The following is a 27,429-nucleotide window of genomic DNA, read 5'->3' as shown; positions in this document are numbered from 1 at the left end:
CATGCCTTTAAAATGAGGGACATGAACTCTGCAACCAGGAGATTTACTGAGCACACACCAGGATTATACTCTTAGCTGAAGATTCCATTATCACACAAGATAAAATAAACCCACAATCTACTGCATTTTAGCAGACTGCTTAGTTGGTGTTTCATGCAGTGCTGCTTGGATTTTGTTTACGGTATGAATATAATTCCCTTCTCTTTTCTCCAATTTGTATGCCTTGGTCTCTTACTGAAAAAGTAAGAGACTGATTTACTGCATGTTAGTGAAATTCTTGCTTTGCCTCTTGCTGAAAATATTTACTGACAGTCTAAAGCAGACTATCCTTTCATTCAGATTACATTTTCTGCTCTCATCCTGGATTAAATTCTTTTCCTCTGTTTTCTGTGAAAAACCAGCAAACCACCAACAGTACTGTGTACTTCAGTTTCTGATCGTGGTATACCTCCTTCAGAATCAGACCATATGATTAATCAGATGGCATGATTGCAGACATTAAGTATCATTTACCTTTGGGAAACTTCCCAAAAATCATAGCTAGCTGAAAATCAAAATAGAGTGAAAGTAGTTTTGGAAGTTCTCCAGTTTCATCAAATTAATACTACATAGGTTTTAGTCCAACAAGCTACTGTCATGTGATCTGACAAGCTGCTGTTGCCCTTTACTTACCCCAGACATTGCTTAAACGAACAAAATCTAACTGTGAAATCTGCTGAAATGCAAAGAGGTTTTTTATGGCATGACCTTGTGTTCTGGGCAGCAACTACAATTCTAATTGCTGCATTTTCATGAAGGTGCATAGATCAACAACACAAACACATGTATTAAAAGCACACTGTTCAGTTCATGCTTAGCGGTAGCATAATGCCAGTATCTAAGATGGTCATAGCTACCCCAGCATCTATCCTTCAGAGGTTCCTTATCTATCATCTTCTGCATTCAAAGGGCTCATAGAGCCTAACGAGCTGCAAGCAACTAATATTTAGACTCTTAATTAGTTTTCAAAAATTGAACTAAAACACAAGAAAGGATCTTAACTTCTGTTAGAAAATTCTTATTACCTTACAGAAAACCTGACATTACACTCCTCCAAATAAAACAACTAGCTTTCAACTCTCCATCCCAAGTCCCAAGCTCTTTTTAATATTAATTTCCTTAGAGTTTCACTTGTAAGACTGTCCCCCAATGAAATAGTCAGAAAAGATATTCAACCAGAAAGCTCTTTTAATCTCACCTTCTATCTTTTCACAGAGTTTATGCAAGATTTGCATAGGGCAGCCTTCACAGAGCTGGGGCTGTGCTTTAGAAGTTTGTTGCACAGCTGCCACGGTGAAAGCCTGTTTCAATGTCATCATGATTTCATCAACCTGAAAAGAATGACATGCAGAAGAACAAAATTTCACTCTTCCACTGAGCTTCTGTTTTACTTAACACAAACAGTCTTTGAGAATGATACTGCCCCTTGTTTGGGAACGTGCTTATGATTAAAAAGACAAGCTGTTCCCATGCAGCTTCTGGCTACAAACACACAAGCAAGACAAAACTCATCATGAAGTCCTATCTCTTCCAGGCCACCCAACTTTATTACTGTAGTCTAATAAAAGATACTGCCTCTATCTCAAAACTTTTTCTTCTCCATGACAAGAAAGCTTACTGCAGTTGTCATGCACTGGGGCCTGGCTTACAGTACAGTTGTGCAGTTCTGATTTTCAGAACAGGTGCACTGTGAAAAAAATATCCTTCAAAAAAAGTGGTAAATGGTCTAACTTAGCTTGTGTAATAAATGGGAAAATTATTGGATTTTAAAGGGGATTTTAACTCCTGCCCTCAAAAGAAATGAAAAGTTCTTTTGCAGACTGCTATGTTAGTTACATTTTGGAAATAATTATATTTCTGAGTGGAATAGGATTTGAAGACATTCACCAAAATACAGAGAATGGAGCAACAAGAGACTTTTAGGGCCTAATATTCTAGTTGGCTTTTTTCACTTACCAGTGCTTCATCTGTACACTGAAACACATAGCAAACAAAGTGGAAGCCTTCATTTTCTGAAGACTCTCTGCAGATGAACCCAAAATGATCCACGTGTCTAATTCCCTAGCAAAGAAACAACAGCAATGAAGCAGTCAGATCTACTTTCAGTGTTTTGTACCTGTATTACTTCCAGTAATAAAAGAACAAAAGGCCCAATAGCATTCCATATAGGTCAATTATCTCTACTACAATTATGGTGAAGTCACCTGGCCATTAAAATTCTCTTCTGTTATAGAACCTATTACTTCATTAATCTTTTCAATTTCAATTAAGTTAGACATTGTTTGATTTGAGTTTGGGTTTTTTCCCTTTTTTTCTTTTTTTTTTAAATGAATGAAGTATAATAGACCAGAGACGAATAAATTCTACTCAAAATGTGTTTTACTCAATATTGGAAATAGCTGGGGAAAAAAGTTTGCTTTGTTTTTCTTCTGTTTTGCTTAATTGGTCAACAATTGGTCTTTACATTTGTAAGAGCAAATCAAAGAAAGAGTGAAAAAAGAATAAACACATTTATTTTTTTATCTAAAGAAAAGCTTGGCTAAATAAAATGTTTAAATACATTACTTAAAGATCACTCATAGAAGCATTTATTTCTCTTAAAATGCATCCAAACTCAAGCTTGCGACAGTAGATAAACAGCACATCCTGGTAAAATAAGAAAATTGTTTTAATTCCTGGGATTTTTTTCCTTCTATTATGAAAAGAGTTTCAGGTGAGTAGAGCTGGCTGATCCCACTGCATGTCTCCTCAGCTCAACATTCTTAGTTAAAAAAGAACAAACAACAAACCAACTTATGATGATGAATGCACACATGCACAGCAGTAGAGCCTATTTAGAGAAAGACAGTTACACTCAGCACTATTTTAATACCTTCTAGCTGTCATGGTACAATATTAAAGTAGGGTAAAGAGAGGCAATAAAGTGTTGTATCAAAAATCATAACGATGAATTTCAGTAAATCAGGAATTTCAGTGAATTAAACAATCTGAAGATGGCCAGCAGGACTTCTTTATTTTCTTTTCCTTGTTCATACAGCAAGAATCACTGAATATTCTCTGTGCCATGTTATCATGAAGAAAACATTTTAAAAAGCATTAAAAAGTGTAAAAAGTGAATATTTCTATAAAACAGAATGGTCATGTGTTCCAAAAAAAGAACACATTGTAGCATCAGATACCCATACACAATCTGAACTATGTTGTCTTATCATTCAAAATGGTAACATTAAATGTTCAGAGCATGCCAGCTGAACAAAGGACAGAATGCACTAAGTCCTCACGCTAACCTTCCAACCCATGTTTCTTCTTCTGAAAGCCCATTTCTTCTCCTGAAAACCCAACTGTGATGGTGTAAGGAGCCCAGCAGAGATCATGGCCCCGTCTGCAAAACTGCTGGCAAATGCTCTTTGCTCTTTCAGATACTGCCCCAGGACCACATACTTCCTTCTGCCATTATAATATCTCAGTGATGGATTGGGCATTCTGGAAATTAAGTACTGATTCTTATCTTCCTTATAATTTAAATCCAGTGCCTTCAAGAAAAGATTATTAAACTTCTTGTATGATCAAGATAAGATTGTTCCCTCAAGTGTTCTGGAATGCACATAGTTGAAGGAGAAGCCCTCTGTACCCCAATATCAATATTTGCCCAGCTGACATATCATTTGACCAGTAGTACCTTCCTCAGGCGAGGGGAGAATTCAATCAGAAACTCACTCCTACTGCTCTGAGTAGCACAACCATCTGTGGCCCTTCAGGGCAAGCCACCAAGTCTACCTAAATAGCTCGTGCCTAAGGATATGGCCTAAAGAAAGATGGGGATGAAGATTTTTCTGTGATCAAGGACTTATCTTTAAAGCTCTTGCTCTGACAGCATGCAAACTACTTATGTTTACTCTGAAATTTTCAGAATAGGTAGCCGAATGTTTAGTGAAGAAAGCTATCACCATCAAATTACAAATCAAAGTAATTTATGGAAAAAAGAATAAGAAAAAATCAAAAAAAGCCAGAGGCAAAAGGACAGGGAAGCAAACCCTGTGGCACAAGAAACAGAGACTGATAGTGAATGAAGAGGCTCTAAAACATGCTCACCCTCAGTGCATCACACACACTACCTCTGCACGGCAGAGAATTGTCCTCTTTTACATACATGCAACTTATACTCTTGAAAAAAATGTATTTCTGAAGTATTTTTCAGATAACTCTTACATATCGCTTTTCTCCTTTTATTCTCACTTCTTGAAAACCATGGCTCAGAGAACTGCAGATTTGCACAACAGTGAACCACACCCACTGCAATCTCAAATCAGATGTGACCAGTGTGTTCCTTCTAGTTCATATTATTCATCCACTTCACCAAGAAGTGAGTCTTTATCTCAGAAATCACAATGCAAAGCATGAAAGAAGGATGACAGTTTTAAAACATTACCGATTAACTAGCAACTTTTCAATAGCAATTACTGAAACTGCTGTTTAGAGAATCCATTTGGAATGCTAGGAGAGAGGAGTACATGAGCATTCACAAGTAGAGAATATTTAAACAAAAAAAAACAAAACAAAACAAAAAAAAGAGAGAAAGAATACGCTGCAATCTTACCTGAGAACAAAAGGATATCTCTTTAAAGCTTTTTTCAATTGCTACTTTTTTTGTGTCAGGACTGATAAGGTAAACTTCAGACTGGCCAATCTAAAAAGAGCAAAATAAATAGCAAGATGATAACAAGTAACATTACATTTCCTTTTGTCTCACTATAAAAATCTTTCCTGAACATAAATCTCAATTTTTTTCTACCTGTATATTTAGACCTATTAGTGTATTACTAGGGAGAATACTGAATCAACATTGATTTGGCACTGAGAGCTCTGCACACTACTGCACTGAGGTTTAGTTTCACATTTAAGACAAGAGTGACAATAGTGTTTAAACAGATGAGAACAACGTAATACCACAAGTAACCTACTTTGCACTGAGAGAAATATACTCATATTCCGTTTTTCTAATTTTCTGCAGTCTTGGCATGTACTACATTCACAAAAACTACTTCATGAAATTGTCCTAAAGTTTAAATCCAAGTGTGTGCCTCTCCCTATATTCAAGCTAATTATTTTTAGGGTTTTATTTATTTATTTAAGACACACATAACAATTTAAAGCCTTAAACTCAAACTATACAAATGGTTTTACTGAAGTATATTTTCAAAGTTAATTTAATCTGTAGGCCATTTGTACAGCAAATGACCCAAAAAGCTGATGATAACTTTTGATGGGCAAAGGGCATTTTTGGAGTGAAACTACTGTTTTCAATTTTTCAACTTCTGGCAATATCTTTGCAAGATTGCAACAGAAAAAAATCAAATCCTCATATTTTCTAGCACATCAGAGAACCTGCTAAAGACAAGTCTAATATCAGATTTTAGGGAAGATAGGTAGAATCCAGACACACTCGTGTGACTTAGAGAAACCTACTTCAACCACCATCAAATCCCAAAAGATGCCCATAAAAACATTCTCAGCACCAATATAACTGTAATTTCTTAAGAAAGGGGGAAGGGTGGAATCCTGAACATGAATGAATCCAGTGAGATGTGCCACCTCTGTGTGTCTAAAAATGGTCTCGTGCATTCACCTTCCACCTCTTCTTTTACTTCAACGAGTCACAATGGTTTTCCATAGCTCCCTGCTGGTTTCCTCGTATTGTCCCTGGGGCTGACCTCTCATGTGTTCATGGGGTTACTCCTCTTAACACCTACTCAGCAGCCTCCTCCTGCTCACTACTGCTTTCCCCTCCCTGCAGCAAGAGGCTCCTTCTTATAGCTCAGTCCCACATACTACTTTCACACTTGGTCCCAAGGCAGTAGTGATCATTTGAAGTCAACTGAACAAGGGAAAAAAACCCATACCAATGAACCTCTTCCCCCTCCCCCCCCAACATACAGCCAGGAGAAAAGCCTACAAGTAAAACCCCCATATCCTAAGAAATTGGCTAAGAAATCAGTTCTTCAGGAAGAGATACCAAAATCAGGGCTGTCTGAACCAGGTAAGAAGAGTTGGCAGGTAACTAATTTGAGTATTTTTCACACCTCATCCACCAACTAACCTTTGCTGCAGTGCTGTGGAAAATCCAAGAACCTTAACTAAGAACATACCAACAATTCTTATTCCTTTGGATATAAAGTTACTTGTAAATGTTTCATATGTAGCCACAAAAAAACGGATGAGCAAAGCTGAAGACCTGTGCATGCTGTGGCTACTCAGAACCTGCTGAACACAGCAGACAGCTAAATAACAAACACAGCACTGCCATGAGCTCCTCTCTTGTGGATACTGAAGGCACAAACTACAGTTACTTCACTTCCTGATATTGAGCTGAATTTAGACTGGCTGAATAGCAGAAGAATACAGCTGTGCATACTAAACAATATTTTCTCAGGCAAAAAGCAACCCAAGACAGAAAGTCAGATCAGCAGAGCCCCACAAGTGGTAAATGTGCCTGTCAGCACATTTCATGTTCAGGCTGAAGGTGCATGTGTCTTTCAGAACTGTGGCATCTATTTAATATAAACTGAAAATGCACTCACTAGAGTAAGAGGATCTGGACCTAGGCAGTGCATCTATAATCTCTCTATCTCTAAAATATGTGCCGTTAACTAATAATGGGTCATGATTTGTTTAAAAATTAGGCATTATTACAAATGGTATCTATATTTTTTTGTGTGAAATACATGTCAGGAGAAGAAGGTAAACATGGATTTCTTATTACTGGGGAAGAAAATTTCTCTCCATCTTCTACTTCTGTCTGATGCCAGCCTGCCACAACCAAACAGAACCTTTAAATAAGGTATAACTAACTACAACTTTTTCTTCGTGTTATTTTTTAGAGATATAACACCTCCCTGCAAAAAACTTGTTGTAATTGCACACACTCCTGTTACTGTCCTTAAAACGCCCAGCCTCAACAGAAGTTGACAGATCCAAGATGACCTCAGAACAGTTAGCCATTGCAATATTAGCTCCAGGTTTGCATTATGCTTATAAGACACAAGATATATAAAATATATATATATATTATATAGCTTATCTATCATGAGGATTAGAAGACAAGCAAATAACACATTCCTTACTTGCTTCTCAGATCTTGGAAAATAGTTTTGCTGCTCACCTATCAAGGCACAGGCATTGCTAGCCACAACAAAGCAGGACAGGAGTGGAGGCATGTGTGCAGTAGCATAGGAAGTTATTACACTACTCTATCATCGGCAGCAGGAGCACTTTCATGAGTTACACTGCTTATATGGGACATAAGGTTTACTAGCTCTCAGCCATGGTTTGGTCCTTCTGCTCTAGTTACATATAACTCATTAATCTGGAAATTTATTTCTCCTGTTACCAGTTGGTGTAACTATGTACATTATGCAATTGCATAATTATCTACTAATGTGCCGTAGCTTTCTAAAAGCTATATTTAGAAGCCCAGTGTTTCAGGTAGTGCAGTTTTAAACTATTTAATATGAACTTATTTGGATATGTAAACCAATTTGCACTAATAGGCAGTGCTCTCCAGAGAAACAGGCAAGTTTAAGTTAAGCTTTGGTAATTGCAATTAAATTATCAAAGAAGTAACTGCCATCTGTCAGAACATCTGCTTTGGTGTTTGCCACTCCAAATTCCGAAATGTGAAAATGCCACCAGGAGCTGCAAATCTTGCTTTACCGTAAACAACATTGTCCGGTTTTCTGCAATGTCAGTTGGCTGCACAACACTGTGTCCATAGATAAGTTGACTTTTTAGGTTCAGTGAAATTGCATCTTCTTCAAAAGACCTGACAAAGTTGTCACTTCTATGGCTTCCCTCTTGGAAATCCTTCTTAAAAGCAAAGGAACGAAGCCCAGGCTGAGAAAAAGATTTCCTAATTGGCCTTTTCTCCTCCTCTTCACTGACCAAGGGCTGGAAGACAGACCGAAATTTGCTACTGAAAGAGAAGCCTCCGAAGTTATTGGCAGTTTCATGTTGTTGGGACGATGAGTTGAAATCTGAATTTTTTGTACAACTTGCACGATTAAATTTCTCAATGCATTCATCTATGAGTGCTGGAGGTGCATTTTTATGTGCTACTGTCACCCGTCCACAGAACAGCACCTCAAACTTTTTGGCAAAAGGGTCTTCAATATCTGAGAGATTATTCTGAAACTCTTCTTGGCGAGCAATTTTCCCAGCTTGTCGAATAGAGCTTATAATCTCAGGCACCTACAGGAGGGGGAAGAAATACACAACATTAGCATCAGGTGCTCTATGACAAAGAAGCTGCAAAATTAAAATGTGCTCCCTGTTGTGATTTTTCTGGAACGCCTAATTTGATTATGCTTTCAAAGAGAAAAGATCAGTTCAAGTGATCCTGTATTTGTCAAATAGACACATTATAGCAGTTAAACACCGATAAGAGGAATCTCTCATTTGTCTCCCTGCCAGGAGTTCACTGCCATCAACACTTTGTCAAAAGAGCTTCATCTCCTGTAATGCTCTGTGTTTCCAGTAAAACTTTTGCCCCTGAAGCAACCAGTATACCATGACAAAGTCCAACTCAAAATGAAACATAAGAATGCTTCAGAAAGCATACGAGAAGCCATAGACTAATTAATTGGTAAAGACAGTTAATCTTGGTCATTTCTCAGTTATATTTCTCTTACTCAAACACTCATGTCATGCAGATTAATGAGTCTCCTGCAAATTTGCTTTCCCTTTCCTAACAGCATATTGCATTGTTATGGCAGCTTGGTGTTTGGTCTTTTTCTTTTAAACCGTAGATAGGTGTATTTTTTAAAGAAACACATTCTTATTTCAGATGTTAATTTTTATTCTACTATCTTAGATGACACTTCAAAATAATATTACTTCCACATACAGTATGACCTGCAGGGCATCTGTAGGAGAGAGCAGTCTGCTACAGACCAACAGATGTTGTAATTAGAACCCAAACTGCCATCTGACACATTTTCAGTGACAGTAAACGGTCACAGTTGCTGATATGGTTAAAGGCAGTGATATGCATATGCTGTCTGCTAAGCTGCTGCGAAGCTCATGCTTGGTTACATCACACTGCTTTGACTGACCTAGGAGATTAAGGTTCTTTTGCAGCCTCTGCTGCTGCTGCAACAGAAATGTGGGGCCACCATTTATGATTACAACTGATAATTCTGCCAGCTTTTTTATTTACCGAAATCACTTGGAGAAAAATACGTGTGAAGTGTGCTAATTTCCTGACAAAACAAGTCTCCTCTGTCAAGCATCAACCGAAGCTTGCTTTACTTACAAGTATTTGGTTGCAGATAGTACAGAAAGAAGTCTGGAAGCAGCAGAATAAAATAGCAGCCCAGAAGAATCATCTCCCCTATGAGAAAAGGCATCCCTAAACCTAAAGAATATTTCAGAGACATTGTCTCTGGTTTTTTCAGACATTTTTATGGTTATCTATTGCTTAATCATAAGGTACATAAATCAACTCAGGAAACAGAAAAGGACTTAAAGGAAAAAAAATTTGAAGAGTGAAAACTGAATGGTTATATTCTGGGTGTTCACTCATAAAGACCTCAATAAGATTCATTTATAGACAAGGAAACACAGATAGAAATGGATGGATAGGTAGATAGATAGATAGATAGATGGATTAGATAGATACATAGATAGACAGACAGATAGATAGATAGATAGACAGAGAGATAGATAGACAGATAGACATGTACACACATACAGTTAGTGGATTTAAAACAATACAGAAATAAGGAACAGATTTCAAAATAAATAGGAGGACTCAGGAAGCATTACTTCACCCTTGAGTGCAAGACATGAGTCATCAGCTAATCATTCAGCAAAGACAATGGGGGAGAAGGGTAAGAAAAACAGGGTCAGCAATTCATAAGTCCATTCTCTGATATGTCACAAACCAGACAGAAAGCCTTAGGCTCAGGCAGTGCTTAACTTCTTAATCATATACAAGAAGAACATAATGGTAAAACAAATCTTTAGTACCTCAAACAATATAATTTGCTCTACAGTGAACACAAGGTTCATCTCAGTTTTATTTTCCTAATACTCCTTCAAAGAATCAATTTTTAGTGGGTTTTAGGATGACAGTAAAACATACAATTTTATTATACCAATATTTCAAGCTGCAACTGCTTTAGCACTTTTAATAAACACGTTTTACTCTTGTGGGAGTGTCTGGACTCACTGGCCATAGGCAGTTTTACTTTTGAGTTGCCTGGGATACATGCAAAAACCTGCTATCCCACGTCCACTTTTGCTGAGGCTGCAGAGGTGACAGCAAACGACTGAGGTATTTTTTGCACTATGCTTACTTTGTTAAGGCCAGGAACATCAGCTCTCACTCAAAGAGTGCCACTATCTCAACCAGGGTTAAGCTCCCCCCATATCATGCATGCTGATGACTACAAGCAGAGTTTCCAGCAGTGCAGGCAATGTAAGTCTTACAGCTGAGCTAAAGCCCTGACAAGGCATTATGGATCCATCACAGATGTGGGGTTACTGATTTTGATTTCTTCAATGTTTTTTGTTGTCAAACACATTAGACATCGACAAAATTGCTATTCAGCAGTGGCTGTACTTTACATACAGACAGTGGTTAGGAAAAGACTGTACATCACATAGAAGTATTTTGCAGTGGTTAATAAACTTTATGCCTAAGGGGACTCAGCAGGCCTGTTGATGGAAAATCAAGGGGAGAATTTATTTATTTATTTTCACACATGCTAAGGCTTGAATCATGTCATTGATAAGTAACAGCTGGCTTCCGTGCTAGATTTACTGAAAAACACTGACTCTTCTGTTCCCACTTATAAACCTAAAACAATTTCACAGCCTGCTAATATAATTTTATATACTTCTGATTAGGCAACTGATGCAGCAGCAGCAGAAGCAGCAAATCACTACCTCACTTTCCTGTGACCCTTACTTATGTTAAACATTTATTTTTTTTATTAGTAAAGACAAGATCCCCGATGAATGAGAAGAAAACCAAAATACATATTTCCCTGGAACTGTTCTTGGTCTGACCAAAATTTGTGCTCTTTCTATCTGCCTGTGCCATTCAAAGCCTTTTGTGCAAGTATTGAGAAATTAACAATCCACATGCTCCTGTGTGCCATCTGATGCTGGCTCCCTCACCAAACAGACCTGGATGCTGAGTACATAAACATGAACTAAACACTAGTTAAAAATAAGTATGATTATTTCCAGTTATTAAAATAAAGACGTAGGCTCTATCCTGGTAAATGTTTATTTACCACAGATGGGATGTTTCCAGATTAAGCTGCATGCCATTGGGTGATCAGTAACCACTTCTCTTGCAAACCTCCAGGAATTAATTAAGATGTAAAAAGAATCAGGTTTTATGGCTCTCCAATTTGTATCAAAAAGCAGCAGGGATGAAGCTGCTCCTGAATTAAGTCAGTGTTGCTTAGAGTCTTTTAAAGGTTGTGGGTTCTTTCTGAACATAAGAAAACAATCTTTTTTTATTGTAAGGGTTGCCACAAGTTGCTCAGAGAGGTTGCAGAGTTTCCATCCTTGTAGATATGCAAACTCTGGCTGGACATAGGCCTGAGCAGGGGGCTGAAATAGTTGACCTCCCAAGGTCACCTTAGTGACTTTAGATACTAACCATTCTTATACACACATATAGGTAATTGTGTCTACTAATCTGGACTTGCTAAAACAGTGGGGAAAGACTGTTGCACACACGTATGATTTCTTCCTGATGTAAAAATTCTTTTTCTAGCACAGTTCCATTCTTAAGTGTTTTCTGACTTGTTTCTCAGTATAAATATGTAATTAGTGGATAAAGATTACTTCTGTAACCAGAAAAACCACTGCTGCTGACCTAAAATTATTTCCCTAAACCCACAAAACTAAGTATAGAACAACAGTGTAAGCAACAATGAAACTTTACCAAACACAGAATGTTACCTTCTTATCACTCAGTCCAGGCCAAACAGGTTTGCTGAACAGAAGACACAGCTGAACCGTACTAGGCAAAGTTTTTGCATTTAGAGTGTCTGAATTAGATACAGTAAAAGATCATGTATCTATAACCATTAAAACTAACACTGGACTGTTGCGATTTTTTTTTTTTTAAGTATATCCATGGTATTTCTGCTATAATGAAAATGGCTATTTTGCAGAGACAAAGCAGGGAACTGAAATGCTGAGTACTCTTGTGACTTGACTCTTAGGCATTCAAGCAAAATAGAAACGAACACCTAGAACTTCCTAGTGCACGTTTCTCAGCTTTGAGAGACACACAGCTACAGACAGCTTCTGTGCCATGCACTAAACCATGACAGAAGGCAATTAGTTTTTAAGCATGCACAGGTTTGCTGCATCTGCAGAACAGGGAACAGAAAGTGAAGCTGCATGCAACAAGTCACCCTGTCAGTTTACATACAAGCATGTAAGAGGTCAATTCCTTTAGCCTTTCAGTAGATTTAAGAAAGACTTAACAACTATTTTAATGAAAAAAGCCCAGGAAAAGCCCAGGAACAGCTGAATGCAACAGCTGCCTTTTTGGTAAATAAGACTAGACTAAAAAAAGATTCCCTGTTTCTTTTATACACAGTAGGTAAGAAAGCAAAGCGTGCCACAGGAAAAGAACATCAGCTGGTAAGACTAGGCGAAAAAAAGAAAAAAGTGGGATAATTTATTATTTTAGATGTTATGCAGCGTTTATACCTACAGTATAAATCTACCAGTTTATACTATCGGTCTCTTCATAAGGCTTCAGGTCAGTGAAGGGCTCAAGCACAGGCTTAACTATTTCAAGGGCATAGGTGGTTTTGTTTAATATAAGACAGAGCTGTGCTGTCAGGAACTGGTCTTACACAACGGACTCCATAAATTGCTGGAGACTGAAAAACATTAGAGTCAGATCTTAGGCTGAACCTCAGAGGGTCTCATACCATGGTGGCTAGAACAAAGCCTTAAAATTTTTTCACAAAGCTCTGGCAACGAGTAGATGTTTTTATTGAATTTTGCCAGCTTATTTAAGTGTGAGAGGACATCTGAATGATTTTTAAGTGTTTTTACTTGCCTTTTTTTCTGACCATAGCAGGTTCAATAAAGTATGTCAAAAAGTCTAACATACTTTTTGCTGTTAATACCTTTCCTTCTCTATTTTACTAAAGAGTACTGCTACAGAAAAAAATAGGGTACACAGCTACATAATCTTGCGAGAAGCTATCTAGTTGTATCAGGACAGACAGAAATATTTTTGTCACCCATAAGGTATTTACAATCAGGGGATACTTTGTAAAAGTAGTAGAACAGAAGAAAGGAAAATATTTTTTAAACATACACAACAAATGTAAAAGATGATACAGCAAAGTATTTATTTGCATTTTTTAAAAAAACTGCATAAAAATCTTTGATTTCAGTAGCTTGCTATGTAATAGAAAGCAGTTGGTCTGTTTTCAGCACACTTTTAACAAAACAGCTGTGCAGTGATCAGCACAGATCAGCACTTCCTGTCCTTTTCACTCCTTAAACACACACTAGTGGTCAACTGAGTTCTTGGACATTTATCCCCACTCAATAAATCTAAAGTTTAGCATTTTTAAACCTAAAGCATTTAAATTAATGTATTTTAGTGGGACTATTTTTCTTTTAAATTGAGATTCTGCACAATTTCTCCTTTCAGAATCACAGAATAAATTAATTTGGAAGTGACCTCTGATGGTGCAGTCTCCCACATAAAGCAGGGCAAGCTTTCAAGTGAGATCCAACTTCAAACTCAGATGAGGCACTCGAGGTCACATCCAGCACAGTTCCAAGTAGGAATTCCAAGACAGAATTTCCTTATTCCCTGGCATTAGCAGAAATTCAAGGTAGAAAAGAGTTACAGATTTTTGCAGGTAATTTCCAATTCAGTGAAAGCCCTTTTATATTCAGGTCTTATCTCAAGTGTCTTCAGAGGCTTTTTAATTTCTATTATCTTGCTTTGAGACTGTTCTATAGCCTCCTACACCTTGATGACTTTTCCCAGTCATTAACTTCAATTCTTGCTTTAAAAATTTTCGCGCCTTGACTCTTAATCAACAGTTCTATGGAATAAACCCCTAATGAACAGTTCTATGGAATACACCCTTAATAAACAGTTCTATGGAATACTTTAATTATTAGCTTTCTTCCTTTGCTATTTGTTGACTTTTATTCCTCCCACAAAGCCACTTTCAAACCCAGATTTAATTCAGAGAAAGAGGAAATTTATAGTTCTTCCAATCCCTGGCTGTCAACCATCTTTTCAAGCTCCTGTCAGTTTTTCTGTGCATAACAAATGCACCACGGGTAGAACCAAAATGACATTCTTAACAACAGCTCCCTCAGTACTCAAGATTGGTAGGTGCACCGAGAGACAGTTCACCTTTCATGACTTCACTCCTCAACACATATAATCCAAAATTTTGCTGCTGTATCCCCACTGCTCATAAAACAACTACGTACTTTGCCACTCTTGGCAGCTTCACCATCCAGTTGGTCTAGCTCATTTCTCTCTATAGTACACAAAATGCATTGGGTGTCTCATTTAACCAGGGATCTCATGAATGTCTTTTGAAAAGAAGAACAAGTCTGAGCTCAACCAGAGGGCTGGGAGGGGTAGCCACAGGAGCAGCCAGCAGGACTAACCACAGTGCAGGTGTTCTGCTCAGGAAGGACTGTGAAATCAGACCTACAAAGGCAAAACAGAGGTGGTGTTTCAGCCCTGATAAGGGAGAGCTCAATGGCTGAATGTCACCATGGGCCTATGAAAGGAAAAACAATCACACGTGTCTACTTGTGGGTGTGCTTTGCTTAGTAAGGTGTGAATGGGCATTATACAGACAAAGGGATAAGTGAGGCTAAGGCTCAGATTTTGCAGGGATGCATGTAAGAAGCTGGTAACAGTATGAATCTGAGTGCGCTAAAATTCAAAGGATGTCCTGTGCGGGGCAGAGGAGAGTCATCTGTTTAAATGTAGGTTTTTTTGACTTGGAGTATGGTTGGTGAGTGCCATTAGTGTCCTCTGTGATGACTTTGATACAGTAAGCACCAAGAGTGGAGCTCCATGTAGCCAACACATACTCTTACAGTTTACATATTATTGTAAAAAGCTGTAAAGTGGACTAGACTTCCCATACATGTCAAATGCTGCCTCCAGAAGATTGCTAAGTACTGCAGACTGATGTCATGAGTACTGTATGCCACTTTCACAGTATCACATTCCTTTTAATATTACTGTAAAATCTCAGCTCGAGAACCCCCCCTCATGACTCCCCAGCCTGATGGAAAAGGGTACACTTTTTGCAAAGTCATGTGAACGGGAGAGCACTCCATGCAATTTAAAGAGGCACAAAAAGGTTTTCTTCCCCTTGGAGAAAAAAAAAAGCCACAAAACAATATTTGCAGAATCTGTTTATAGAGTATTGTAAACAAGCTCAGAAATAGAACATCACTGTACTCGGTGTTCCAGTGAAGTTGGACTGCTCTATTATGTGGTGGTGCTTCCTCCCCAAGAGAGATGCAACATGTTGCAGATACCCTTTTAGGGTTTCTTTCACATGCTCTCAAGACATACCTTACTTAAAGCCTGAAATAGAACAAAACCTGGCTACTCTCCAAAAATGAACCGCAATATCCCAGATTGTTGCTTACTTTTGGACCCCTCCCCACAAAAATGCACAATCCTAAACCAAACTGCAGTTGACAGGAAGTCTCCACGGGCTTTTAGTACACCTCCCAGTGCAAGAGCACTTGGTAGGTTCTGAAGGGGTACTCCTACAAAATCTGCTTCTGGGAAGAATGTTAGTATACTCTGCCATGTACCTGGTGGGCTTATTACGTGGTGTCAGTAATTTGTATTTCTCCAGCCCCTTTCTGTTCTTATAGTAAAAACCATTTCTTTTCATCTTGTACTGCTTTATCAGCTCCTTCATTCAGTATAATAAACTAACAAGCAACAAGTGTGGGATAAATCAAAAGATACTTCAAATAATGTATAAACACCTTCATAGTGTTATCTTCTCCATATTTTGTTTCAAAGCTTTCTTTTTGCACAATTCACAAAAGAAAACAGCACTTCAAGACATAAAAGTAGTTGGTGGTCATACCTACAGAGTTCCTCGCTCACATTTTATAAGGTGACTACTGAATAAGGTGACTACAATACCTGTTGTAAAGTAATAGCTAGAAATATCTGTGCTCATTCATTAACAACAGAGATTAAATCCTTTTTTTGGAGAGGGGTGCAGGATGGAATTGCAAGCAGTTCCCTTCAGAGGACTGAGACAGGATTGGACTCTGCTGGAGGCTATGGGGTGGGAAACAGGAGGAAGTCTCCTCTTAGATAGTTATAAATGGAAAAAGACAGCAATGGTGTTTGAAAGCTTTCAGGACAAGAGTTCTGTTGTGGGTTTTTTGTTTGGTTTTTTTTTTGTTTTGGTTTGGTGGTTTTTTGTTTGTTTGTTTTGGGTTTTTGTGGGGTTTTTTCTTTTGGTTTTTTTGTTTTGTTTTGTTTGGTTTGGTTTTTTTGGTGGTGGTGGTGAATTTGTTGTAGTTTTGTCATCTTTTATAACTGAAAGGCAATATCGAGATTTAGACCAGCAAATTAGTTACTAAGAACATCTTTTCTGGGAAAAAATTATTTATCAGAGTAAACTCCATTTGTACATTAGGGTACAGGCTCTGGTCTCCTCTGCTCTCAGACTTCTGACACAGTTATCGAAATTGTTATCAAAATATCACAACTGACAAAACAGGGGTTAGCAAAACAGACAGAAGTGAATATAATTTCTTTTCAAATTACATAAAGCCTGAAATTCTTCTGTGCTTTTTATCAATATCCAGTTCCAAAGAAGAAGGGAGGAAAATTCCATTTGTGATGTGTGTCCTCATTACAACTGAGGTTACTTCTGATATAACCTTCTTGACAGCTGATCCAAACAGGTGTCAAAATCCCCCTCCTCTCAAAATTTATTTTGAGGTTTTCATGGGAGAACGTAGAGGGGGAAATGAAAGCTTTTGATTTATACGATGTGTAAATTAGCTTTGCCTGCAATAAAGTAAAACACCATCTCTCTTACTCTGACAACACAGAGTTTACAGACTGCCTGAGGAAACGGACAATCTCATGGTCTTTCTTCCTAGAGCTGCTAGGGAGAGGCACAGGGACAGACGACTTTTTTGATGGGAAGAATCTTACTCGAACGTTAAAATGCTAAAGGCCCAATGGAACCGGAGTGCAGAAGCTGATCAGTATTTTCCAGTATTCTGCCTGATCGGTATAAAATCTTTGTGAACTCATTTGCTTGTGGATGAGCACCTTTGCTGCTTTGTCATGCAGTAGTAGATTTCAGCTGCCTCAGGTCAACTCATAGGAGAAAAGGATGGGAAAGTAATGGCTAAACATCCCATGGAAACCACTCTGACACTGATTAAAAAGGCAGTTATTTAGTTCACCAGTTTTTGCCCTTTTCAGCTGTAAAGCAAATGTTTTCTAATGTCTAGGGCTTTTTGAGTTATGGTGGCTTTTTTCTAACATATGTATTTTAGTGATGGTTTCTTATCAGAAGGTCTAATGGGATTGTGCAAACCTGTCAAATAACTACATACTTCTATGAAATCCACACCTGTAGTTGATACTAGTTTTTATTTTTTTTCTAAAATACATTGTAGAGCACCCAAAATAACAATATATTTATTTCTGAAAATTTATTTTCAACATAAGGTGTTTGCCAGCCTTTTATTCCTACATCAATGGTCATCTTAGGAATATCTACACATTTTAATGATACTGACATAGAATAATTCAGAGTTTTATCAAGTTAAAGTTTTGGGTTTCTGGTTTTCTACCAGGCATTCCTAACATACAGTGTATTCAATATCATGGAAGATAAGGAAGAACAATATACCTAGAGAGCCCTCAACTTTTTTCAAGATCTTTATTAGCTAAGAAGCACATTGGGAAATTATTAACAACCTATAGAATTAGACTGAATTTTTAAACTAATTACTTATAGGAAGCTTTCTGACCTCCCATGATTCACTGAGGACTATTTACATGAAAACATTTATCATGTCACTTGAATTAACATTATTCATCTTTTTGTGAACAAATTTAGTTACGATATGTCATGTTTAACTCTGTCAGAAATCGTTGCTAAACTGTTATCAAGGACAGTGCAAAACACATTGCTTTCCTTAGGATATTTTGCATTTACTGGAAGCTATCAATGCAATGTTGTTGGGCAGAAAAGAGAAGAGCAAGCTGTTTACTCAAGATCCTTTCCATTAAGAAACAGTCAGATCACATTAGGCGAGTTGCCAATTTTACCTCCATAGAGTCAAGGATCATTGTCCTAAATGCTCAGTCCTTCCAATTTCTGCTGATGATAGATGAACTAGACCCTGCTTCCCTTCAGTTAGAAGATAAAGCTGTCTTAAAATTTTACAGTAGGTGAAAAGTTCAACTTTCCTGTATTCTATTATTCCTCTCAGGTCCAGATTCGACAAAAAACTTGCAAGAAAAAAGGAAAGAGCTCAGAAAAAAAGATGATTTTGTAGAATGGCTGTTCCACAAATCCTTATATCAGGTGTCTCTGAAAGTCATTGTAAGAGACTCAGTAGGTTTGCATAACATACTTAAGTGTGCTAGAACAGTGAGGGGAGAAAGGAAAAAGATGGGATACTCGATATCTCAAAACATTATTTAATGATGTATTCAGAGGAAGACAATCAGTGTGGAAAACATGCCATTCACTTAGAGACTGCCTGAAAGCCAGTATTTCACTGCAAATGCCAACACAGACGATAGGAATGGATCAGCTGCAAAGCAGGATTATAGAATAGCTATCCTATGTCTGGCAATCCTGCAATACCATCCTACACAGTACTATTTCACTTATTCATGATTTTGGACATCTTAACAAGATCTCATTTCTTCATTTAAATGTTGGAATTGCATTGGCTGGTCTCTCCCCAGTTTGTGACAGAGCAGCCAAGCTTGCTCCTTGTGTTGACAGTCAATTGGAGCTTGCATGTCTCAACAGAAAACCCAACATGACACTGTCCTTTTTAGATAAAGCTACACATTCACTCCTAAATGAGGAAGAGTTGTCAAAGCATAGATAAAAGTTGCCATCAAGATAAATGGAGCTACGGGATCACTACTGAAAGCCATCCTAGAGCCAAGCCAAGGTACCACTCCAGAAGTACCTCAGAACAAGAAGCAAGAAGTCTTTGCAGTGCCTCCAGACTATGAAAATGCCATGATGGTTCTCCCTGCTGAAAAACTCTCATATTTATGTCTTGTATCAAATTCACTATAGACCTACAGTGTCAGATCTATAGATCTGCAGGCTGTGCCAACAACTTTGTTTTGGTCAGCTCAGTAGAGCGCTATGCAGTTCACCTGTCCTAAGCAGGCAGTGCTAACAGATTGGAAGCTCATCTAGGAAAACACTAGTAACCAAAGAGTAACCACCGAAATTCATACTTCCATTCCTTCTCCATCAGCTGTACTACAGCATTACAACATTTATATAAAGCTGCAGTCAAATCAATTACCTGCATAATCTGGTTTATTTAAATAAATGCCATAATAACAGTAATCAGTACACAAGTCCTACGTGATGCTTCACAGAAGTTTAGAATTACTAATGATGCAACTGATGAATGACAAGAGAAGAAATTCAAGGAACCTCATTAATTTGAGTCTCAGTCTCAAAATTGTTCATATTCCTATGTAAGAAAGCAGCAACAACAAATAATAAAATAATAAAAAAACCCCACAGCATAGAAGAGACATAGTACCAGACTGATTGAAAATGGAAATGGAAGATATTATCAAGATGCTCAAGATATTTTCTATTAGTAATGATGCTATTCCATCGCCACAGTCAGAGCAAGGTAGCTGTACTGATGGGAAACAAAAACTTTCAAATCTACAAACAGACCCAGCCTCAGAGTCTTCCTAAACAAAGTGTCTGTGTGATAGTGCACTACGCGGAGAACTGTAATCAATTAAAAAAAAAAAACAAAAAAACCCCAATCAGAGTGTATACAAAGACTTCCAATAATACATGTTGTCCCATGATCATGAGCATTTCTGGAGCTCCCACCATTTATTTGTATTACCACTTAATAAATACAAAATTTGATCCACACCATACTTTATTCTGCTGCTACTTAAAACAATACAAACACACAAATTCTGAATCTGTTCTCTTTTCTGGGTTATGACATTGCTATTTTAAGCCTACCCAGTCTCTTTCAAGAGTAAATTTTTCATTATTAGTTTTTGTTCTTCCGCTCTTCTCCACAAATTAAGGTTGTGTTTCTTTGAAAAGGATAAATCAGTCTGATAGCTACCAAAGGCTGAACTGCAGCCAAGCTGGACAGTTCACACTGTCACACCACTTTCAGAGTGACTGAATTCTGACCTTCACAATATTTCTGAAATATTCTATATTTAAACAATTACTCACTGATGAAACCCAAATGGGAGTGGTGATTATTTAACATTTCTAAACCAGAGATGAATAGGCCTACAGGATCTCCATGAGAAGCTGGAGAAGCATACCAGAATGATGCTCTATGTGGAACACTAACAGCGTAGCTGAAGGAAAGCAGTAAGAAGGAAGGGAAGAAAAAATACTTCTAGGAAAGACTCCTTTTAATGCCAACTTCTTCCCCCCAAGTTATGACAGCACTATGGACTCCTGTTATTCCAGCCACACCTAATACACAAGGGGACTGGGCCTTTTTGGTTGTTTTTATAAACATTCGTAGAAGCATTGCTGAATCCCTAGAAATACCAGAGAAAAAAATGCTGACTGAATTATAACAACCTACAATAAATATTTTTTCATATGATTCCACACTTCACAAACAAAATAGCATCAGCTGCATGAACTATGTTCACATATAAAACCCCACACTTCTCAAGTCTACAGAAGTTCGCCTTTGATGACTGTATATCAAGCAGAAATGTTGCTTCCACAGAATGATAAATTCTACAGGTTATATTCCAGTGGGACTTAGCCAAAATGTGAAATTCCAGTACATATTTTCGGTTCAGATTCTGCGTAACAAGCACCAGAGTTTTAAACACAGGCCTCTTGTACATAATGGTCTAAAATTCCAAAGCACTTCCACAAATCTCCTTTTCCACTACCTGCATTTGAGGAAACCGGAAGCTATAAAAACTTCCAAAGACACAAAACCAGCATGAAACATTTAGTGATAATCATCCAAATTTCCCTGACAATGGCTTCAGTGGGCTCACCTCATTGGTACTACAGCAGCAGACCAATGGTCCGGTAAATGTAGAGAGGCAACTGTTAAGTAAGATATTGGGCTACAGTGCTCCTTGAAATAAACACACAATCCCCCAAAATGTTTGACTGAAAAAAAAAGGAGCTGTTTAGTTTAGCTCAGCTTTGCCATTTTCAGTAGCTGGGAGTGTGCTTGTGTAAACTATGCACAAGAAGTCTCTTCTCCTCAAACCTGCAATGTCACAGAATATCTGTACCTGAAAATCCTGTTTGGTTGCTGCATATTCAAGGTTCCTCCTCGAAAACAAAAAATTATGTTTTTGATTATAATGATGGTGATGTAAAGGTATAAACATTCACAAGTCCAAAGCCAGTAACTTTCGAATTGGGAAGAATACTTCAGCCATGAATAATTTTTTTGTTTTTAAAATGTGACCATCAACACATGCTTACATGCACACTGTTAAACACTTTTACTCTCTCTTCACAGTGCTGCAGTTAGTGACAGACAGAAGTCTAGGTCACAGAAATTCCAGATAACCTCCTCAGTCCTGAAATTCTCCCTAAGCAGTAGCCAAAAGGCTAACATCCCAATAAAAAAAAATAAATTCTCTTATCAGCCATCACTCCTTGCATCAGGGCCAGCCACTCTAAAGCTGTGTATATGCTGTTTGTCCAGCTTCTCTAACTGGATTCTCAAGTACAATAGAGGTGTGACTACTTCATTATTTTATTTTGGACCAGAAATGTGTTTGAGAGTGGATTCTCATAATCCACTTCAGGTGCGACAGACTGCATTGTGGAGCTGTCTCAAAGCACCAGAACTGTCATCCATTTAAACAGAACTAAACCTTAATTTGTGATGCATTTCACTGCAAACAGGCATTTGGTTCATGGCAGCAAATCCTAATTTCAGTAGTTCAAAGTGAAAATTGTAAAAAAAAAAAGCCAGTTCAAAGTAAAAATTACTTCCCTGAGTGAAGTACACAACCTGTTCTCAGCACCAGCAGTCTCCCTCGAACAACCTGTTGCTGTTTGCCACTTAGTAATGTGGATTTCTACAGGGGATTTCCTCTAGGCTAATAACTGCAGCTTTCAGACACCTGGCCAGCTGATCTGGGAATACTGGCCTTGTCTTTTGAGACCTTGGAGGCACAGGAGAAAAGAGGTGTTATACCTTGTTGTTATGCTCTAGTCTACTGAAACAGGGTAAAGGTGCCCGAAACCTCACTTTTGCTTCTCAGTAAGCAAAAAGTGCTTTCCAGAAAGGTTTTACATTAAAACCTTCCATTAAAATTTAATATTTATACATTAATTCACATCAGCATTTATTATTGTAACTTGGTTAAAAAGAATAACTGACAATTCAGATAAAACTCAGTACAGTTAACACAGTAATAAAACCAATTCACATTAACTAATGTCATTCCCTGCTTCAGCTTCTGCTCTTTAAGTTCCAGCTGCTCTTCCCAGCTGTACTGCCTTACCTCCCCACACAAATTAGTAAGTATCGCTTGACACAGTTTGTATATCTTTACTGATAAGTAAAATACTAACAAAACGGAGGCTGAGATTTTTTTAACCTCAATCATTGCCATCCATAAGTATTTCAGCTTGAACAGTTGAGCTGTAAAGGCTTCTAAAGTAAAAAAAAATATAAATATAGCCAAGCTATAATTCAATTAACAGTGTTTCTCTTGAGGATTTACTTGTTAAATCATTAGTCAACCTCTGTACACCATACACAACCCGAGTTCCTTCAACTTTGAGAAGTCTTTTGAACCATTTTATTTTAAAGTATTTAAAGCATTTATTAGTTTGCACAGTAAAAAAGTTTCAACATCCCCTTAAAGCAGAAGTTTCTCAGAAATGCTGCAGCTTCTATATTCAGGACAATGGAAATTACAAATTTTCTTGCATTTCTGTAAGCTGATCTCTGAAGAAAGAGGTGCTTTGCTTGACTTTTCCCTAAAGATACTTCTACTTAGGGAACCAGCAGAGCCAAACTGCTGCCTTTGTGTACTCAGAAACACCTCTAGTGCACATAAAAGACTGTTTCATTACAGTAGCCTTACAAAAAAGCAGGCTATGATGTGAAACAGTATTTTAGATCATCAAATATAAACCAAACAAAGTTAAAACTCTGGTGCTGCAGACATATGTATATAATGGCAAAAAATCCAAACAAACCCTTAGTTGTACCATCCGTCTCTGATAGGATCTGGAGTTTTCCCTGAATCTGTAGAATTCACTAATATTTTTCCTACTGGTTGGCCCAAAACATGTTAACTACATGAAGACAGCTAGCACCAATTTCCAGAAATCTTTTCAGCAAAGGAAAGCAAACAGTTTTTGACTAGAGGCTAAAAGTTCTGTTTTGAATTGCAGAGGGCAGAACCTGTACAAAAGAGCAAGCTCAGCTACCTTATCGGGCTCGGCTTGTTAAATCTAAAGGTCGACATGAACCTGAAAGAAGATACTCATGAGAAATTAATTCAGAAAGGCATAAATGATTCAAGAGAATAACCTTGGTAAATTGCAATCTACGTGGCCCAGAATTTCACTGTGGAAAGAAAGCTCTACTCTAAGGAGTAGAGCTTTAAAGCACCCCTAATGTACCTTACAAATGCAGAGGACACTGCCCTACTACACCTGCCCAGCCACAAAGAAGCTGTGTGAGCTGGACTGTATTCTGGCCCTCTCCCACCAAATTGGGAACATGTAAGCAGAGCAGGTGCATTTCAGACCTGGCACACAGAAGAAGAAATGGAGGGATGAAGAATAAAAGCAAACAGCTCCAAAGGGAACTTAACTGCTGAGTAACAGAGGGGTTTCATCACAGGACTGACTTCATTTCAGATGCTGAGCGCATTTTCCTCAGTCATCGCCAGGCCCCTGCAGGGGAAGGTGGTGAGTGACCGGCATACAGAAAACAGTGCATTTAAAATGCTCAGCATTTTGTGATAATCTGCATTTATCTGAAAGCTATCAATTGGTAACAACATTTTACCCCAACATAAACTGATCCGGAGAATCACATTGAGCAGCAACGCAGTGTGTTCTGACAGGGGCATTGTGCAAACTTGGGCACCAAAACCCAGCTCTGGCAGAAATCTGCACTTTGTCTTGGCTGCTCTGCTGGCATCCAGCCTGGGAGACAAGCGAGGGTCTGTCCCTCTAGCCCTACCCACAGTGCCAATGGCTTCAAGGAGATTCTTCTGCAAATGAAACTGCGGCATTTGAACCTTCACTCCCCAATGATCCCCAATTCTTGCCCAGCATTAGTTCTCTATTAACTCTTTGATTCAAAATTCTTTACAAAAAGGGTTATCAGGGTAAATGTACTAACACAAACTATGGTCGTACCCCATAGGATACCACCATCATTTATTCACCTACCCAAATAATTCATCATCCTGTAAATAAGATGGGCTTAAGAGAGGTTTAACAAACATCTAAGTTTTTTGGCTTTAGACAGTGTTAAAATGCCTAGTTATGAGGGCTCCTTAAGAGACCAAACCTTGATTTGTTAGGCTAAAATGTAAGTCATTCACTGAGAGACTAAATATGTTCAAAGGTCTTTGCTGGAAGCTCTGCAGAACAAAGCAAAGTGGCACATCAGTTTAGCTGGAGCAAAACAGTCTCATAAATGAGTGTGATATACCCTAAAACTGACCAGCAAAAAAGCCAAGATCATCCATTCAGAACATTCTTAAAAAGAAAAGCAGGAGGCCATTTCTTGACCTTCTCAATTTTCAGTCTCTCGTTCCTTTTCATTCTTTTGCACAAGGCAAATTAATTTCATTTGTAGCTTCCGACCTAAACTAAGAAGTATATAGTTACTCTCATTCATGCTCCTGCAGAGGTCTACTAGGCACTCTATTATATAGAAAACAGTAGGAATAATGGCAAAACATCAGCAAGATCAATTATAATACAGCATGTAAAGCTAAATTTGGATTAAAAGAAATATAAGTGATATTTCTGATGTTATTATAATTGCTTCTTCAATGATGTTTCAAGGCACAAACCAAGTAATCAGGCCTTGCTGCACTGAACAGCATAGAAACTTCCTTTGCTGATGGCCTGAGAGCTTCCCAAACTGAGGAAAGCTCACAGGCTGTTTTGACTCAGCCATCCTTGGAAAAAACCCAAACCAAACAAAACCAAAAACTTACTTCTTCTTTTGCTATTGAGAATTTCAGAGCAACTATTGTGAATATACCCTAAAATCTGATTTTCATAGCAGAAATCCAAACGATCAGCTTCTCAACCCAAGGTCCAAGCCAGCTGGGCACAGCTACACTGCAAATCCACCCTTTTCTGCCAGTGCTGGTGGCACATTCTCAAAGGTTCCTCAGGCTCCAGTGACAAACTCAGTTGCTCTCAGTTCCCCTCAAGAGGGAACTGGGAGCATACCCTACCCACAAGCTGTCCTGAAGATCGGAGGCAGCTGACCAGGGTGGATTGATCCCTAGCAGCAAAATCATTATAGAAGAAACCTTGATTTAAATAATGCAACCTGGCTTTGCATTTTACCTTAGTTATTTTCTTTACTGGTTCCTTGTTGGTTTATAATCCTTTAGACAAAAAAAGCTGAAGCTAAACACAGCTATTAAATTATATATTGTACTCTTTTTCTGTAACTAGAAAGACACACTGTGTATAAGCCACAGAACTACCTGAAAATCTCTATTTATACAATTTATTACACTAAGAACTGTTTCTATTTCTTTAGCAATCAATTCTTTAACTGTGGTTTCTGTCAAGTTGCTACTGAATAGTAACTTGCATTATAAAATTAAATAATTTGTAAACAACTAATACTGATCTTTTTTTTTTAACTAAAGCAGTATTAAATATGAGGGAAACAGAAATAAAATTATTCTTAACACTTATCACTGTATTATTATCTCCCACTAGTGAATTAACGATGTGCAAGTTCACCACAAATCTAAAAATCTACATGTCTTTTTTTTTTTTTTTTTTTGGACACTAAAGGCTTTGGTATATTTCAGTTCCACAATGATTACTTTACTTTTAGTAACAGTTCCTTCAGTGATCTAAACTGAATATAGATAGTCTTTGTGTATCTACAAGTGTGCCTGTATTTTCTACTCAAAACAGTGTAAACTTAGTTTACACTTTCAGGAAAATATGTTTTTAGGTGCTTAATCAAAGGTTCCCTTAAGTCAGTTATCTGACTTTGTATCAAACTGTGCAGGAAAAACAGGTATAACTATTCTTTTTTATTTAAATAATTTTAGGAGACTAAAACAAGTTAGTACTTTAGAATTCATTATCCACAGAGTCATCATTCAGTGGTTTAGCCAGCATCCATATGGCCAATGGGGGCAACACCAACCCATGTAATACTCAAGCAGGGCTTTATCCTCCAGCCCAGAACAGGTCCCATGACCCTGCAAAATTCATCCTCAAGGAGCCTCTGGGTAGGCAGGAGACAAGTTGGGGAAAACTGCATGCAAAAACTTGTAACGAAGACGTATTTAAAAGTAATGTTTATACAAACACTAGGGACCAATGTTATAGCACATGGGAGTCAATTATTTCACATGTAACTATCTGCAGGCCTGGGGACTTGCATGGTGAGACTAAACGCCCATGTTACTTAAGCGGTTACTCGTTTTTAAGTGATACACGCAAGGGGGCAGCTTTGTTTCTAGGGGGCCAGATTCCTTCCCCCTCCACAACCCACAGTCATTCCCCATTTTGGAATGGGCCACCATCTTATAAAAACTGGAAAGGCTTACATTTGTGTTGAAAGCCCACAGCAGTAGTTCCTACATTTTTACTGATCAGATTTTGGCAGGCAGGAAAGCTTTCTTTGTTAACAAGCCTCATTTTATATTTCTAAGTACACTGCTTTTGCTTTCCCTCCCAAATTAGTGCTGACAACTAACGGCCATTAAAAGAATAAAACTAAACATTTGTGAGGAATCAGCATTGAAATAATTAGTTCTGAAAGCCCAGAAAGCACTCCTGAAAGCAGTCAGAAGTGTGTTTCTGCAACAGCTTCTTTTTCCCTAAAAACGCAGCCAACTCCATGTGCTACAAGTTC

At 37.9% G+C, this 27,429-nt stretch overlaps 1 protein-coding gene across 10 annotated transcripts in view; it reads right to left on the bottom strand.

Moving 5' to 3' along the window:
• The window catches only part of TBC1D1 (TBC1 domain family member 1), a 115,309-nt gene that overhangs the window by 52,939 nt on the left and 34,941 nt on the right, over positions 1 to 27,429 (bottom strand). For all 10 annotated transcript variants that reach the window (XR_004356756.1, XM_032685957.1, XM_032685962.1 and 7 more), the window contains 4 exons: positions 7,750 to 8,283; positions 4,637 to 4,726; positions 1,996 to 2,100; positions 1,238 to 1,370 (listed from right to left, as the gene is read on the bottom strand). Coding sequence is in view for 9 of the 10 variants with exons in the window: in XM_032685957.1 (XP_032541848.1) it covers positions 1,238 to 1,370; positions 1,996 to 2,100; positions 4,637 to 4,726; positions 7,750 to 8,283 (862 nt within the window). In the remaining variant the exon portion in view is untranslated. The remainder of the gene's footprint in view (positions 1 to 1,237; positions 1,371 to 1,995; positions 2,101 to 4,636; positions 4,727 to 7,749; positions 8,284 to 27,429) is intronic.

The sequence above is a fragment of the Chiroxiphia lanceolata genome, chromosome 4, assembly GCF_009829145.1.
Source record: "Chiroxiphia lanceolata isolate bChiLan1 chromosome 4, bChiLan1.pri, whole genome shotgun sequence".
Classification (NCBI taxonomy): Eukaryota; Metazoa; Chordata; class Aves; order Passeriformes; family Pipridae; genus Chiroxiphia; species Chiroxiphia lanceolata.
Note: the sequence above shows the minus strand (reverse complement) of the source record. Positions and strands in the feature narration are given on the sequence as shown.